General features: G+C 38.1%; 1 protein-coding gene across 1 annotated transcript; it reads right to left on the minus strand.

Annotated features, from left to right (window-relative positions):
- Positions 1-578: 578 nt before the first annotated feature.
- On the minus strand, positions 579-1412 carry LOC109577628 (olfactory receptor-like protein OLF2). The gene has a single exon (XM_019986400.2). The coding sequence runs from the start codon at positions 1410-1412 to the stop codon at positions 579-581; it is 834 nt and encodes a 277-aa protein (XP_019841959.2).
- Positions 1413-14067: the final 12655 nt, after the last annotated feature.

The following is a 14067-nucleotide window of genomic DNA, read 5'->3' on the forward strand; positions in this document are numbered from 1 at the left end:
TCGCAAAGAGTTGGACACAGTGACTGACCAACAGCAAGGCTTTTTATATTATGTCGTAATTAAAGTCTGTTAGAAATAATTTTAATAATTATTTAATTGACATTGGTCACTTCCGTTATATGGCAAGATTCATTAGTAGAAAAGCAGATGGACTCACGATGAAATAAAGCCCACATAGAGTGCAACAGCAACTTAGAAAACACTAACTTTCAGAAAATTTTTTTAAAAAACACATATAAACACTGAAGAGAAACAAATTTGACAAATAAAGAGCCTGAAAATTTTCCACAAATAAGGAGTATTTAACAGAAGTTTAAGATGTAAAACGAAACCTGTGGCATTTCGGAAATCATACATATTGCTAGGATTGGAAGATAGTATAAATACAAACGGAATCATACAACATTAGTCAAACCAATTTTGATTTTCATAAATTATTGTGTAACATTGGGAGGAAGATGTATACGAGCAAATTTTCAGTGGCACCGTTTTTTATTTTTACATTTCATCAGAGCCTCTTTCACATCTTTGTTCCGTAGGCTGTAAATCAGAGGATTTAACACGGGAATCACCAGGGTCTAAAACAAGGAGGTCATTTTGTCTTCGTCTAGAGAGTAGGAAGTACTTGACCTGAAATACATGAAGAGCAGAGTTCCCTGGAAAATTGCCGAAGCAGTTAGGTGGGAGGTGCAAGTGGAGAAAGCCTTGAACCTCCCCTCAGCAGAGTGGATCTTTATCACTGCTAGGATGATGTAACAGTAAGACACAAAAAGACCTGAGAGGGTGATCAGTTCAATGAAGCCAAAAATGATAAATATCACTAATTCACTGACCTGTGTATCTGAGCAAGTTAGCAAGAGGAGAGGAGGGACATCACAGAAGAAATGGTTAATTTCATTTGACCCACAGAAACATAAGTGGAAGGTTAATACTGTATTTATCAAAGCATCCATAACTCTCACCACATAAACCCCAGCCATCAGCAGGGAGCACACCTTGCCAGACATCTTGACTGTATAAAGCAAGGGGTTGTTAATAGCCACGTACCGATCGTAGGCCATGACCGCCAACAGTAGACACTCAGAATCTGCAAAGGTACAGAAGATCAGGAATTGCAGAGCACAGCCATAGAAGGGGATTGATTTGTTCTTGATGAGGAAGCCTGCCAGCATCCTGGGTCCAATGGCTGTGGAATAGCAGAGGTCACTGAAGAAGAGGTGGCTGAGGAAAAAGTACATGGATGTGTGCAGCTGGGGGTCTGTTCTAACTAAAACGATCATCCCGAGATTTGCAACAAGAATAATGAGATAAACAACCAGAAACGTCATAAATAGAGTCACTTTGATTACAGGGCTACTACTAATTCCCAAGAGAAGGAATTCTTTCAAGGAAGTGCAATTTTCTCCATCCATTCTTCTTTATTCTTCTTGTACAAATGCTCCAGAAATGACTTAGACAATGACAGATCAATGTTTTCACTCTTTTTGAGACAAAATATTATCTGTAAATCAGATAAAATTAATTCTAGTACATTTTATTCTGAGAAAATAGCCCATACAAATTTCCCCACTATTTGATTTTAAAAGGTTAAGTGTGGGATAGGAGGTTTTTTTTTTTTTACTTTACAATATTGTATTGGTCTTGCCATACATCAACATGCATCCGCCACGGATGTACATGTGTTCCCCATCCTGAACCCCCCTCCCACCTCCCTCCCCGTACCATCCCTCTGGGTCATCCCAGTGCACCAGCCCCAAGCTTCCTGTATCCTGCATCGAACCTGGACTGGCAATTAATTTCTTATATGATATTATACATGTTTTAATGAGTTTTGAGAAACTCTGACTCTAAATTTGGATGTCATCTATGATGTATGTGACTAGTTGGAACCTTCACTGCTTTATCTCAGCAATCAGTTCTTTACTGAAAGCTCATTGCATGTCAAACATAATATTAAAGTAACACTCTAATTAAAGACAAGTTGGAGTATTCAACCTTATATTTTAAAGATATCTATCCAACTAAGTATACAAGTGATTACACTTCCTGAGTACTTAAGAATCATAATGTGAGAGAGTGTTTTGCCTATGTTCTCCTCTAGGAGTTTTATAGTTTCTGGTCTTATGTTTAGATCTTTAATCCATTTTGAGTTTATTTTTGTGTATGGTGTTAGAAAGTGTTCTAGTTTCATTCTTTTACAAGTGGTTGATCAGTTTTCCCAGCACCACTTGTTAAAGAGATTGTCTTTAATCCATTGTATATTCTTGCCTCCTTTGTCAAAGATAAGGTGTCCATATGTGCGTGGATTTATCTCTGGGCTTTCTATTTTGTTCCATTGATCTATATTTCTGTCTTTGTGCCAGTACCATACTGTCTTGATAACTGTGGCTTTGTAGTAGAGCCTGAAGTCAGGTAGGTTGATTCCTCCAGTTCCATTCTTCTTTCTCAAGATCGCTTTGGCTATTTGAGGGTTTTTGTGTTTCCATACAAATTGTGAAATTATTTGTTCTAGCTCTGTGAAGAATACTGTTGGTAGCTTGATAGGGATTGCATTGAATCTATAAATTACTTTGGGTAGTATACTCATTTTCACTATATTGATTCTTCCAATCCATGAACATGGTATATTTCTCCATCTATTAGTGTCCTCTTTGATTTCTTTCACCAGTGTTTTATAGTTTTCTATATATAGGTCTTTAGTTTCTTTAGGTAGATATATTCCTAAGTATTTTATTCTTTCCGTTGCAATGGTGAATGGAATTGTTTCCTTAATTTCTCTTTCTGTTTTCTCATTATTAGTGTATAGGAATGCAAGGGATTTCTGTGTGTTGATTTTATATCCTGCTCATCGCAGCACTGTTTATAATAGCCAGGACATGGAAGCAACCTAGATGTCCATCAGCAGATGAATGGATAAGAAAGCTGTGGTACATATACACAATGGAGTATTACTCAGCCATTAAAAAGAATTCATTTGAATCAGTTCTAATGAGGTGTATGAAACTGGAGCCTATTATACAGAGTGAAGTAAGCCAGAAGGAAAAACACCAATACAGTATACTAACACATATATATGGAATTTAGAAAGATGATAACAATAACCCTGTGTACGAGACAGCAAAAGAGACACTGATGTATGGAACAGTCTTATGGACTCTGTGGGAGAGGGAGAGGGTGGGAAGATTTGGGAGAATGGCATTGAAACATGTAAAATATCATGTATGAAACGAGATGCCAGTCCAGGGTCAATGCACGATACTGGATGCTTGGGGCTAGTGCACTGGGACGACCCAGAGGGATGGTATGGGGAGAGAGGAGGGAGAAGGGTTCAGGATGGGGAGCACATGTATACCTGTGATGGATTCATTTTGATATTTGGCAAAACTAATACAATTATATAAAGTTTAAAAATAAAATATGTGCGTGGATTTATCTCTGGGCTTTCTATTTTATTCCATTGATCTATATATCTGTCTTTGTGCCAAAACACTCTCTGACATACATCACAGCAGGATCCTCTATGACCCACCTCCCAGAATATTGGAAATAAAAGCAAAAATAAACAATTGGGACCTAATTAACCTTAAAAGCTTCTGCACATCAAAGGAAACTATTAGCAAGGTGAAAAGACAGCCTTCAGAATGGGAGAAAATAATAGCAAATGAAGCAACTGACAAACAACTAATCTCAAAAATATACAAGCAACTCCTGCAGCTCAACCCCAGAAAAATAAATGACCCAATCAAAAAATGGGCCAAAGAATTAAATAGACATTTCTCCAAAAAAGACATACAGATGGCTAACAAACACATGAAAAGATGCTCAACATCACTCATTATCAGAGAAATGCAAATCAAAGCCACTATGAGGTACCATTTCACACCAGTCAGAATGGCTGCGATCCAAAAGTCTACAAATAATAAGTGCTGGAGAGGGTGTGGAGAAAAGGGAACCCTCTTACACTGTTGGTGGGAATGCAAACTAGTACAGCCACTATGGAGAACAGTGTGGAGATTCCTTAAAAAACTGGAAATAGAACTGCCTTATGATCCAGCAATCCCACTGCTGGGCATACACACTGAGGAAACCAGAAGGGAAAGAGACATGTGTACCCCAATGTTCATCGCAGCACTGTTTATAATAGCCAGGACATGGAAGCAACCTAGATGTCCATCAGCAGATGAATGGATAAGAAAGCTGTGGTACATATACACAATGGAGTATTACTCAGCCATTAAAAAGAATACATTTGAATCAGTTCTAATGAGGTGGATGAAACTGGAGCCTATTATACAGAGTGAAGTAAGCCAGAAGGAAAAACAGAAATACAGTATACTAACGCATATATATGGAATTTAGAAAGATGGTAACAATAACCTGGTGTACGAGACAGCAAAAGAGACACTGATGTATAGAACAGTCTTATGGACTCTGTGGGAGAGGGAGAGGGTGGGAAGATTTGGGAGAGTGACATTGAAACATGTAGAATATCATGTAAGAAACGAGTTGCCAGTTCAGGTTCGATGCGCGATACTGGATGCTTGGGGCTGGTGCACTGGGACGACCCAGAGGGATGGTGTGGGGAGGGAGGAGGGAGGAGGGTTCAGGATGGGGAACACATGTATGCCTGTGGCGGATTCATTTTGATATTTGACAAAACTATTACAATTATGTAAAGTTTAAAAATAAAATAAAATTAAAAAAAAAAATAAAATAAAATAAAATTTAAAAAAAAAGAATCATAATGTGTTTATTTGTTCATTTGCTTGTTCAATTGCTAAGATGTGTCTGGCTCTTTCAACTCAGTGTTGAAGCCTACCAGCCTCCTCTGTCCATGGGATTTACCAGGCAAGGACACAGGAGTGGGTTGCCATTTCCTTCTCCAGGGCGTCTTCCCGAATCAGGAGATTGGATAGAACCCCAATCTCCTGAACTGAACTGCAGGCAGATTCCTTACCACTGAGCCACCTGGGGAGCCCAGTTTGCTTATTATTGTGTATTAAGTAATGACAGAATGAACTTATCTCTGATTTTGAAAGAAGGAACAATATGGTATTATTGTCTCTGCTCTACTTTTTAATGTAGATATTGAGCGTTAGATATATTTTAGTAAAATTATCTCTAGAAATATTTTACTGCTTTGCCACATTATTATTACTTACGTGCAGGAGCAGTCTGGTGCCAAAGGACATGTCTCTTGACCAGATAAAGAAAAATTCTAGAAACAAGCAGAAACAAAAAGCTTTAGCTAATGCATTTTCATCCCTTTAGATTTTAACCTGGCTTGTTCATTAAAAATAGATGGGACAAAGTAACAAACATATATTTGATATAAGCTTCTATTTGTGTTTATGTTTATATGTATGTGCACGTGAGTGCTAGTGTGTGCATGCACTCTGTTGATATATGAGATTTGGAGTATGAATGATGAACTGATTTTGCTTTAGACTTGAGTAAATATGGTATGTGGTTTTTATGGATTGAATTTGCACAAATTATTAATAGTATTAGCATTGTAATAAGTCATTATGCACAGCGGCAAAGAATTTGCCTGCAATGCAGGAGACATGGGTTCAATCTGGGGCTCAGGAAGATCCCCTGGAGAAGGAAATAGCAACCCACTTTAGTATTCTTGCCGGGAAAATCCCATGGACAGAGGAGACTGTTGGGCTATAGTCCTTGCAGTCACAAAGAGTCAGACATGACTGAGTAATTGAGCACACACAACACAAACAATACGACACTTTTTACTGTTAAAATATTCAAAAAAATCTTAAATCTTTGTTGTACCTTTTCACAGTGCTTAAAAAAAAATCCAACTTTCCCCCTTAATTTTGTTTAAGATATACATATGTAAAATTGTTTGCTAATCAAAATGAATCTGATTTGTCCTGCTTTAATAAGAAATACAATGGGGGACAGATGTATGCCCATGGCTGATTCATGTCAGTGTATGGCAAAACAACCACAATATTGTAAAGTAATTAGCCTCCAATTAAAACAAATTAATTAATTTTTAAAAATACAATGTTTTTTTCCATTAGATTACAGATTATTAACCAAAGGAAACAAGTAAATAAAGTGTTCATTTACAAGTCTCTAAATATTTGATTCCTTAGTTTTTGAAATTTAAGATTCTTATTCTTCATTCTTCAAATTTGGCAACTCAGAAACCTACCTGCGACGAGCAAGTTCTCCTGTGCTTGCCTCTGCAGGTGAACAGCATAGACAGATCACACTTAATTTTTACTTAGTGACAATTGGGAGTTAAACCTCTAAGGCATTTGCCCTCACTCTTCTGTGTTATGCAAGCATGAGATTAATTAGATTTCAGTCTTGTATTTTCCCCCATGAATGCTGTAACAACTTTAGAAAAGGCCGAACTTTAATTCTTCACACTTGAAGCAAATTGATCGTATCAGGATGGTTAAATGATTTTTTAGTATGATTTATCATGACTCCGAGTCTACATCATCTTCCTCCTGTCAAATCAGACATATAATGAAACTCAAATGGACTTAATTATTTTATCTGCTATTATTTCCCTTGCTAAATTTATGAAATTAATAGATTTATTAAATATACTGATTATTTATTAATTTGTTTACCCTTAATTATTTTTAATGTTTCTTTACTGCTGAAACAATCTCCTTCACCTTCCTACTTTGGAATATAACAATTTTTCAATGGTATGTTACTAACCAATACCTTTTTTTCCTCATTAACTGTCTGTGATTTCATTTCTTTTTTTTTTTTTTTTTTTTGTGATTTCATTTCTGAAGTCACATGTTATGCAACAAGATTTCAATTATTTGTATAATTTCACACATATAAAATCATTTATTTTTTTCTCTAAATGGATTCTGCAGGAAGAAAAAAAGTGAATTTCTAGGTCCAGTTCTAAACTAATATGATTCATCAGGCCACCATTGAAATCCTCAGTTACTTAGTTTCTTTGATGATCTTAGACCAGACATTTATATTCAGTTTATAATTATGATGGTATTAAAGAGTTAATATGTTTCATCTTATGGTTTCCACTATGGTTAGCAAAGCAAAACCAAAATATTTTTATAAATAAAAATATTGATGAAGTGATGTGCATTTAAGTTCCCTTATGGACTTCCCTGGTGGCTCAGATGGTAAAGCGTCTGTCTACAATGTGGTAGACCTGGGTTCGATCCCTGGGTCGGGAAGATCCACTGGAGAAGGAAATGGCAATCCACTCTAGTACTATTGCCTGGAAAATCCCATGGACAGAGGAGCCTGGTAGGCTACAGTCCATGGGGTCGCAAAGAGTCAGACATGACTGAGCAACTTCACTTTCCTTTCCTTTCCTTTCCTTTAACAATCATTTTATTAACCTCTACATCAAAGGGTGATACAAAAATAGCTGTTCAGAGACATATATGGTACTCAAGTGGTAAACTAATGGCTGAAGGTAGGGAAGATTTCTGTATATGACTTTTATTCTGCAACTCTATTGGATTTATTGATGGGTCCTAATAGTTTTCTTTTTTGCCAATGTCTTTAGGATTTTCTACATACTGTATCATGAATCTTCAAGTAATGATGTGTGTGTGTGTGTGTGTGTCTGTGTGTCTGTGTGTCTGTGTGTATGCACTCAGTCACGTCCAACTCTTTGCAAACCCATGGACTGTAGCCTGCCAGGTTCCTCTGTCCATGGGATTCTCCAGGCAAGAATACTGGAGTGGGCTCCCATTTCCTTCTCCAGTTCAGGTAATGATCAGTTCAGTTCAGTTCAGTAGCTTAGTCATGTCCAACTCTGCGACCCCATGAATCACAGCATGCCAGGCCTCCTTGTTCATCACCAACTCCCGGAGTTCGCCCAAACTCATTTCCATGGAGTCGGTGGTACCATCCAGCCATCTCATCCTCTGTCATCCCCTTCTCCTCCTGCCCCCAATCCCTCCCAGCATCAAAGTCTTTTCCAATTTGTCAACTCTTTGCATGAGGTGGCCAAAGTATTGGAGTTTCAGCTTTAGCATCAGTCCTTCCAAAGAACACCCAGGACTGATCTGCTTTAGAACGGACTGATTGGATCTCCTTGCAGTCCAAGGGACTCTCAAGAGTCTTCTCCAACACCACAGTTCAAAAGCATCAATTCTTCGGCACTCAGCTTTCTTCACAGTCCAACTCTCACATCAATACGTGACCACAGGAAAAACCATAGCCCTGACTAGACGGACCTTTGTTGGCAAAGTAATGTCTGTTTTTCAATATGCTCTCTAGGTTGGTCATAACTCTTCTTCCAAGGAGTAAGCGTCTTTTAATTTCATGGCTACAGTCATAATCTGCAGTGATTTTGGAGCCCCAAAAAATAAAGTCTGACACTATTTCCACTGTTTCTCCATCTATTTGACATGAAATGATGGGACCAGGTGCCATGATCTTCATTTTCTGAATGTTGAGCTTTAAGCCAACTTTTTCACTCTCCTCTTTCACTTTCATCAAGAGGCTTTTTAGTTCCTCTTCACTTTCTGCCATAAAGGTGGTGTCATCTGCATATCTGAGGTTAGTGATATTTCTCCCGGCAATCTTGATTCCAGCTTGTGCTTCTTCCAGCCCAGTGTTTCTCATGATGTAGTCTGCATATAAGTTGAATAAGCAGGGTGACAATATACAGCCTTGACATACTCCTTTTCCTATTTGGAACCAGTCTGTTATTCCATGTCCAATTACCCATTTTGTAAAAATGCAGAATGAAATAATGGTTTAATGGGTCCAGCTTGATGGCATTAGGACCCCTGAAACACATGCTGACTATCTTATGATTGCCACTTTCATCCAAGGTCTAACTGGCCTAGAGATATCACATATTCTATTATTATGAATATGCTTAAAGAAAAACACACACACACCAATATAATTGGCTATTGCCTTGATAGGTTCATACCAATGTAGCTACAGAATGTGGTAGCAGGAATAGAGAAGAAAGATTATTCTGTCTAAGCCTATCTTTTAGCAGAGTAGACACTATGTACCAAAGAGAAAAAGTGATTTGTTGGAGGTCACATTGCTAGTAAGCTGAAATACAAAATCAGACCCAATTCCGTTATTGTTTCTTCAGTTCATAGAATGCTGAAGAAGACGACTTCAGTTCAATTCAGTTGCTCAGTCATGTCCGACTCTTTGCGAACCCATGAATCACAGCACGCCAGGCCTCCCTGTCCATCACCAACTCCCGGAGTTCACTCAGACTCATGTCCATCAAGTCAGTGATGCCATCCAGCCATCTCATCCTCTGTCATCCCCTTCTCCTCCTGCCCTCAATCCCTCCCAGCATCAGAGTCTTTTCCAATGAGTCAACTCTTTGCATGAGGTGGCAAAGTACTGGAGTTTCAGCTTTAGCATCATTCCTTCCAAAGAAATCCCAGGGCTGATCTCCTTCAGAATGGACTGGTTGGATCTCCTTGCAGTCCAAGGGACTCTCAAGAGTCTTCTCCAACACCACAGTTCAAAAGCATCAATTCTTCAGTGCTCAGCTTTCTTCACAGTCCAACTCTCACATCCATATATGACCACAGGAAAAACCATAGCCTTGACTAGACGGACCTTTGTTGGCAAAGTAATGTCTCTGCTTTTCAATATGCTATCTAGGTTGGTCATAACTTTCCTTCCAAGGAGTAAGTGTCTTTTAATTTCATGGCTGCAGTCACCATCTGCAGTGATTTTGGAGCCCAAAAAAATAAAGTCTGACACTGTTTCCACTGTTTCCCCATCTATTTCCCATGAAGTGATGGGCCCAGATGCCATGATCTTCATTTTCTGAATGTTGAGCTTTAAGCCAACTTTTTCACTCTCCTCTTTTACTTTCCTCAAGAGGCTTTTTAGTTCCTCTTCACTTTCTGCCATAAAGGTGGTGTCATCTGCATATTTGAGATTATTGATATTTCTCCCAGAAATCTGGATTCCAGCTTGTGCTTCTTCCAGCCCAGCGTTTCTCATGATGTACTCTGCATAGAAGTTGAATAAGCAGGGTGACAATATACAGCCTTGACGTACTCCTTTTCCTATTTGGAACCAGTCTGTTGTTCTATGTCCAGTTCTAACTGTTGCTTCCTGACCTGCATACAAATTTCTCAAGAGGCAGGTCAGGTAGTCTGGTATTCCCATCTCTTTCAGAATTTTCCACAGTTTATTGTGATCCACACAGTCAAAGGCTTTGGCATAGTCAATAAAGCACAAACAGATGTTTTTCTGGAACTCTCTTGCTTTTTCCATGATCCAGCGGATGTTGGCAATTTGGTCTCTCGTTCCTCTGCCTTTTCTAAAACCAGCTTTAACATCAGGAAGTTCACGGTTCACGTATTGCTGAAGCCTGGCTTGGAGAATTTTGAGCATTACTTTACTAGCGTGTGAGATGAGTGCAATTGTGCGGTAGTTTGAGCATTCTTTGGCATTGCCTTTCTTTGGGATTGGAATGAAAACTGACCTTTTCCAGTCCTGTGGCCACTGCTGAGTTTTCCAGATTTGCTGGCATATTGAGTGCAGCACTTTCACAGCATCATCTTTCAGGATTTGAAAGAGCTCACCTGGAATTCCATCACCTCCACTAGCTTTGGCTGCCTGTTAAGATCAAGCCACACACTTATTGATGTAGTGAGTATTAATACACACAGCAGAATTATCACACATACACAAGCATAGATATACACACTGTATTTTCATATTTTAAAAACGTCATCCAAATAGTCTTTAGAAAATTACATTATACTTTATCAGACAGAACATTGAGTGTTTACTGCTTGATAATTTTCTTAAAATTAAACACAAACAGAACCAGCAAATCCTAGTAAAGCAGTTTTTAAAGAAAAGAGTTAAAAAAAAACAAGGGTAAAGAGATTAAGGGATGTCTCTTTATCTTAAACATATATGTGAAAGATAGTCATTGAATCTAATTTTATACAACACAAAAAGTTTTAATTTTTATAGCCATGAATATGTTTAGTATGTTTTTATTAAAGTAAATTGAAAGTGGAAGGAGTTGGACTGTAATTAATTTCCTGATATGTGAAATATTCTGTGAACAACAAATATATTATCTGGAATATAAAATAAAATATTTTAGAGTAATATATACTTTTGTGTTAAAACTCAATTCAAACAGTAATTGAAAGCAAATAACCTGCTGATAATTATGTTTTAATGTGTTGCTTTATTCTTATGATATTTTAAAGTACATAGTATTCAGCACTTTTATGCCTAATGAGATGTATAGAATTAGAAAAGAAATTAAATTGAAAACCTTGTATAACTCATTATCCCATCCTCCTGGAATCAGAAAAGAGTGACTCCCTTTTCATTTTTGATGATGTAAAATAAAGTGAGTGGTCATGACAACCTGATATAATGTTATGTTTCTCATAAATGGATTAACTGCTAATTTATTACTGTGAGAACAACCTAAGTGCTTAATTTAGTGTTACAAAGTGAGGATTACTTAATATCCATCTACTTGGCAATCACCACTATTTAAACTGTTAAGAATACAGTTCCTGTTTATTTCACAAATACACAGAGAGCAAATATAAGTACTTAGAAATGGAATACTAATGCAAATACTACTTTTTCCCCATTGAACACAATTTTTTTAATAACCATTCCTTTACAACTGCAACTGTATTAACCAGTTTGTTTGTTTGTTTGTTTGTTTTGCTAATTTTAAGAAGAAGAATGCTATGAGCACATGAAAAGAGATGGAGTCTTCTTTTCTAGTGAGCTTTAGAGAGGGTCCTGGTACATTGCCCCCAGCTCCCATTCACGTAGTTGCTACCAAGTTGTTCCCGCTGATGTAATCAGGGCAGAATGACGAAGAATAGAAGATTGAGAAATTCTCTACATCCGATGACCCCTGCCTTTGATACATATTTAACCTATGCCAAAAGATAGACGCATAAGTGAATTTTGTCTAAAATAGACATTCTGGAATAAACTATTAAAAATATAATATTTTTTAATTTCAAAAATTGGCAAAATTCATTTCTGCATCAGTTTTTCAAGGGACACTCATTTATTTATTCATTAAATGTTTCTGAATGGCATCATGAAACCAATTATTTTAAGTAGCAAAGAAGCTTTGGAACAAGACAGGCTAGGGCCTTGTATTTACTAAACTTTGAGTTAAGGTAGGAGGTTTTTCTTTTCTTTCTTTCTTTATTTTTATTACTTAAGTACTACTAAGTGTCATGATGGAACATGTGTTACTATTACACAAGAGAGGCAAAAACAAATCTTTTAACCCACCAACTCTCACTTTTGAGGGAGAAAGTTTATTAATCCCATTGTTTTTTTAAAAATTACTGGAATATTTGGACCACAAGTTGAATTGGTGTGGGAAGAAGGATTGCTCTGCCCATGATATCTCTCTGAAGCATACACATGAACAGAGAAGAGATATAATATATCTTTTCTAAAAAATAGCAAAGGGAACCCATAACTATTCTTCATTAGTTTAGAGAGACAATGAAGATAAATCATTTTTGACCCCCACATTCATTTTAGGCATAAAGACAAGCGATAGAAAATATCTAGAAGTTATATTGGTGAGATTACCAGACTCAGTCAAAGTACCTGAACATTAGCTATCAAAATCTCTAAATAAATCATTTTGGGTAAAAACGTAATTTAGAGACAATTGCTCTTTTCAGTGCAGTTTTCACATCCTTGTTTCTTAAACTGTAGATCAGTGGATTTACAGTCAAATCAGTGGATTTGACTGCATCCTCCAGACCAGAACCTGGGGTCACACATCCACCATCTTCATCGTGAATCCACTCCCTACACCCTGCAACTGGGATCACACGTCCACAGTCTCCAGGGTGACCCCACCACCCAGATCCTGCACCCAGGGTCTCATGTCCACTGTCTCCAGGGTGACACCCCTCCCAGACTCTGAACCTGGAGTCACACGTCCTCAGTCTCTGGGGTGACAACACCTCACAGTGCCTCCATCTGAGGTCAAATTTCCACAGTCTCCAGGGTTACCCCCTCCCAGACCCTGTACCTGCAGACACACGTCCACAGTCTCAAGGGTGATCCCACACTCCAGACCCTTTTCCTGGGGTCACACATCCAGTCTCCATGGTGAAACCCTTCCCCAGGCCCTGTAGCTGGGGTCATATATCCACAGTCTCAAAGGTGACACCCCTCCCCACATCCTGCACCAGTGATCACATGTTAAGTCTCCAGGGTGATCCCACCCTCAAGACCCTGTACCTGGCTTCACAAGTCCACACTCCCGGGTGACCCCACCTCTCAGACTCCACACCTAGGCTCACACGTCCACAGTCTCCAGGTTGACCCCACCTCTCAGTACTGTACCTGGGCTCACACGTCCACAGTCTCCAGGGTGACCCCACCTCCTAGACCCTCTATTGGAGTCACACGTACACAGTCTCCATGATGAACCCACCTCCCAGACCCTGCACCTGGGTAGAGGTTACAACAGACAATGCAGAAATATAAAGGATTATAATAGACTATTACGAACAACTAAATGGCAATAAAATTGATAAACAGAAGAAATGGACAGATTCTTAGAAAAGTTTGATTATTCAAGACTGTATCCACAGTATCCAAATTTGGTGAAGGCTGAAACACACACCTGGCCAAAGAAGATAAAAAGATGGTAAATAAGCATACAAGCGTATACTCAAGATGTTGGTGGAATGCATGTACAGTCAACTTTGAAAGACAGCTTGGCACTTTTCTCCAAATCTAAAGAGTCTCACCTTAGGAATCAAGAAGTGCACCTCTTGTATTTAGACAACTGCTTTGGAAAACTGAAATAAAAACTAGCATCAAGTAATGTACAAGAGTGCTATTCATAATTCATAATAATTAAAAACTTTAAAATATCAGGATATCCTTCCATAGATGTGCATTCACAGGTAAATTAAGGCACAGACATTTCAAGGGGAGCACAAAACAGCACATCCAAAATATGCCCATTTGACGAAAAGATTATTTTAGACAGATTAATTTTTAAAAAAAGCAGCTCCCAGAGAATTTTTGAAAACCAAGTAGAAATGCCATGTTATGAAG

Source organism: Bos indicus, chromosome 24 (genome assembly GCF_029378745.1).
Source record: "Bos indicus isolate NIAB-ARS_2022 breed Sahiwal x Tharparkar chromosome 24, NIAB-ARS_B.indTharparkar_mat_pri_1.0, whole genome shotgun sequence".
Classification (NCBI taxonomy): Eukaryota; Metazoa; Chordata; class Mammalia; order Artiodactyla; family Bovidae; genus Bos; species Bos indicus.

Excerpts from the sequence above, each read along its gene's own strand:
- LOC109577628 (XM_019986400.2), bottom strand. The coding sequence starts at position 1,412 with ATGGATGGAGAAAATTGCACTTCCTTGAAAGAATTCCTTCTCTTGGGA.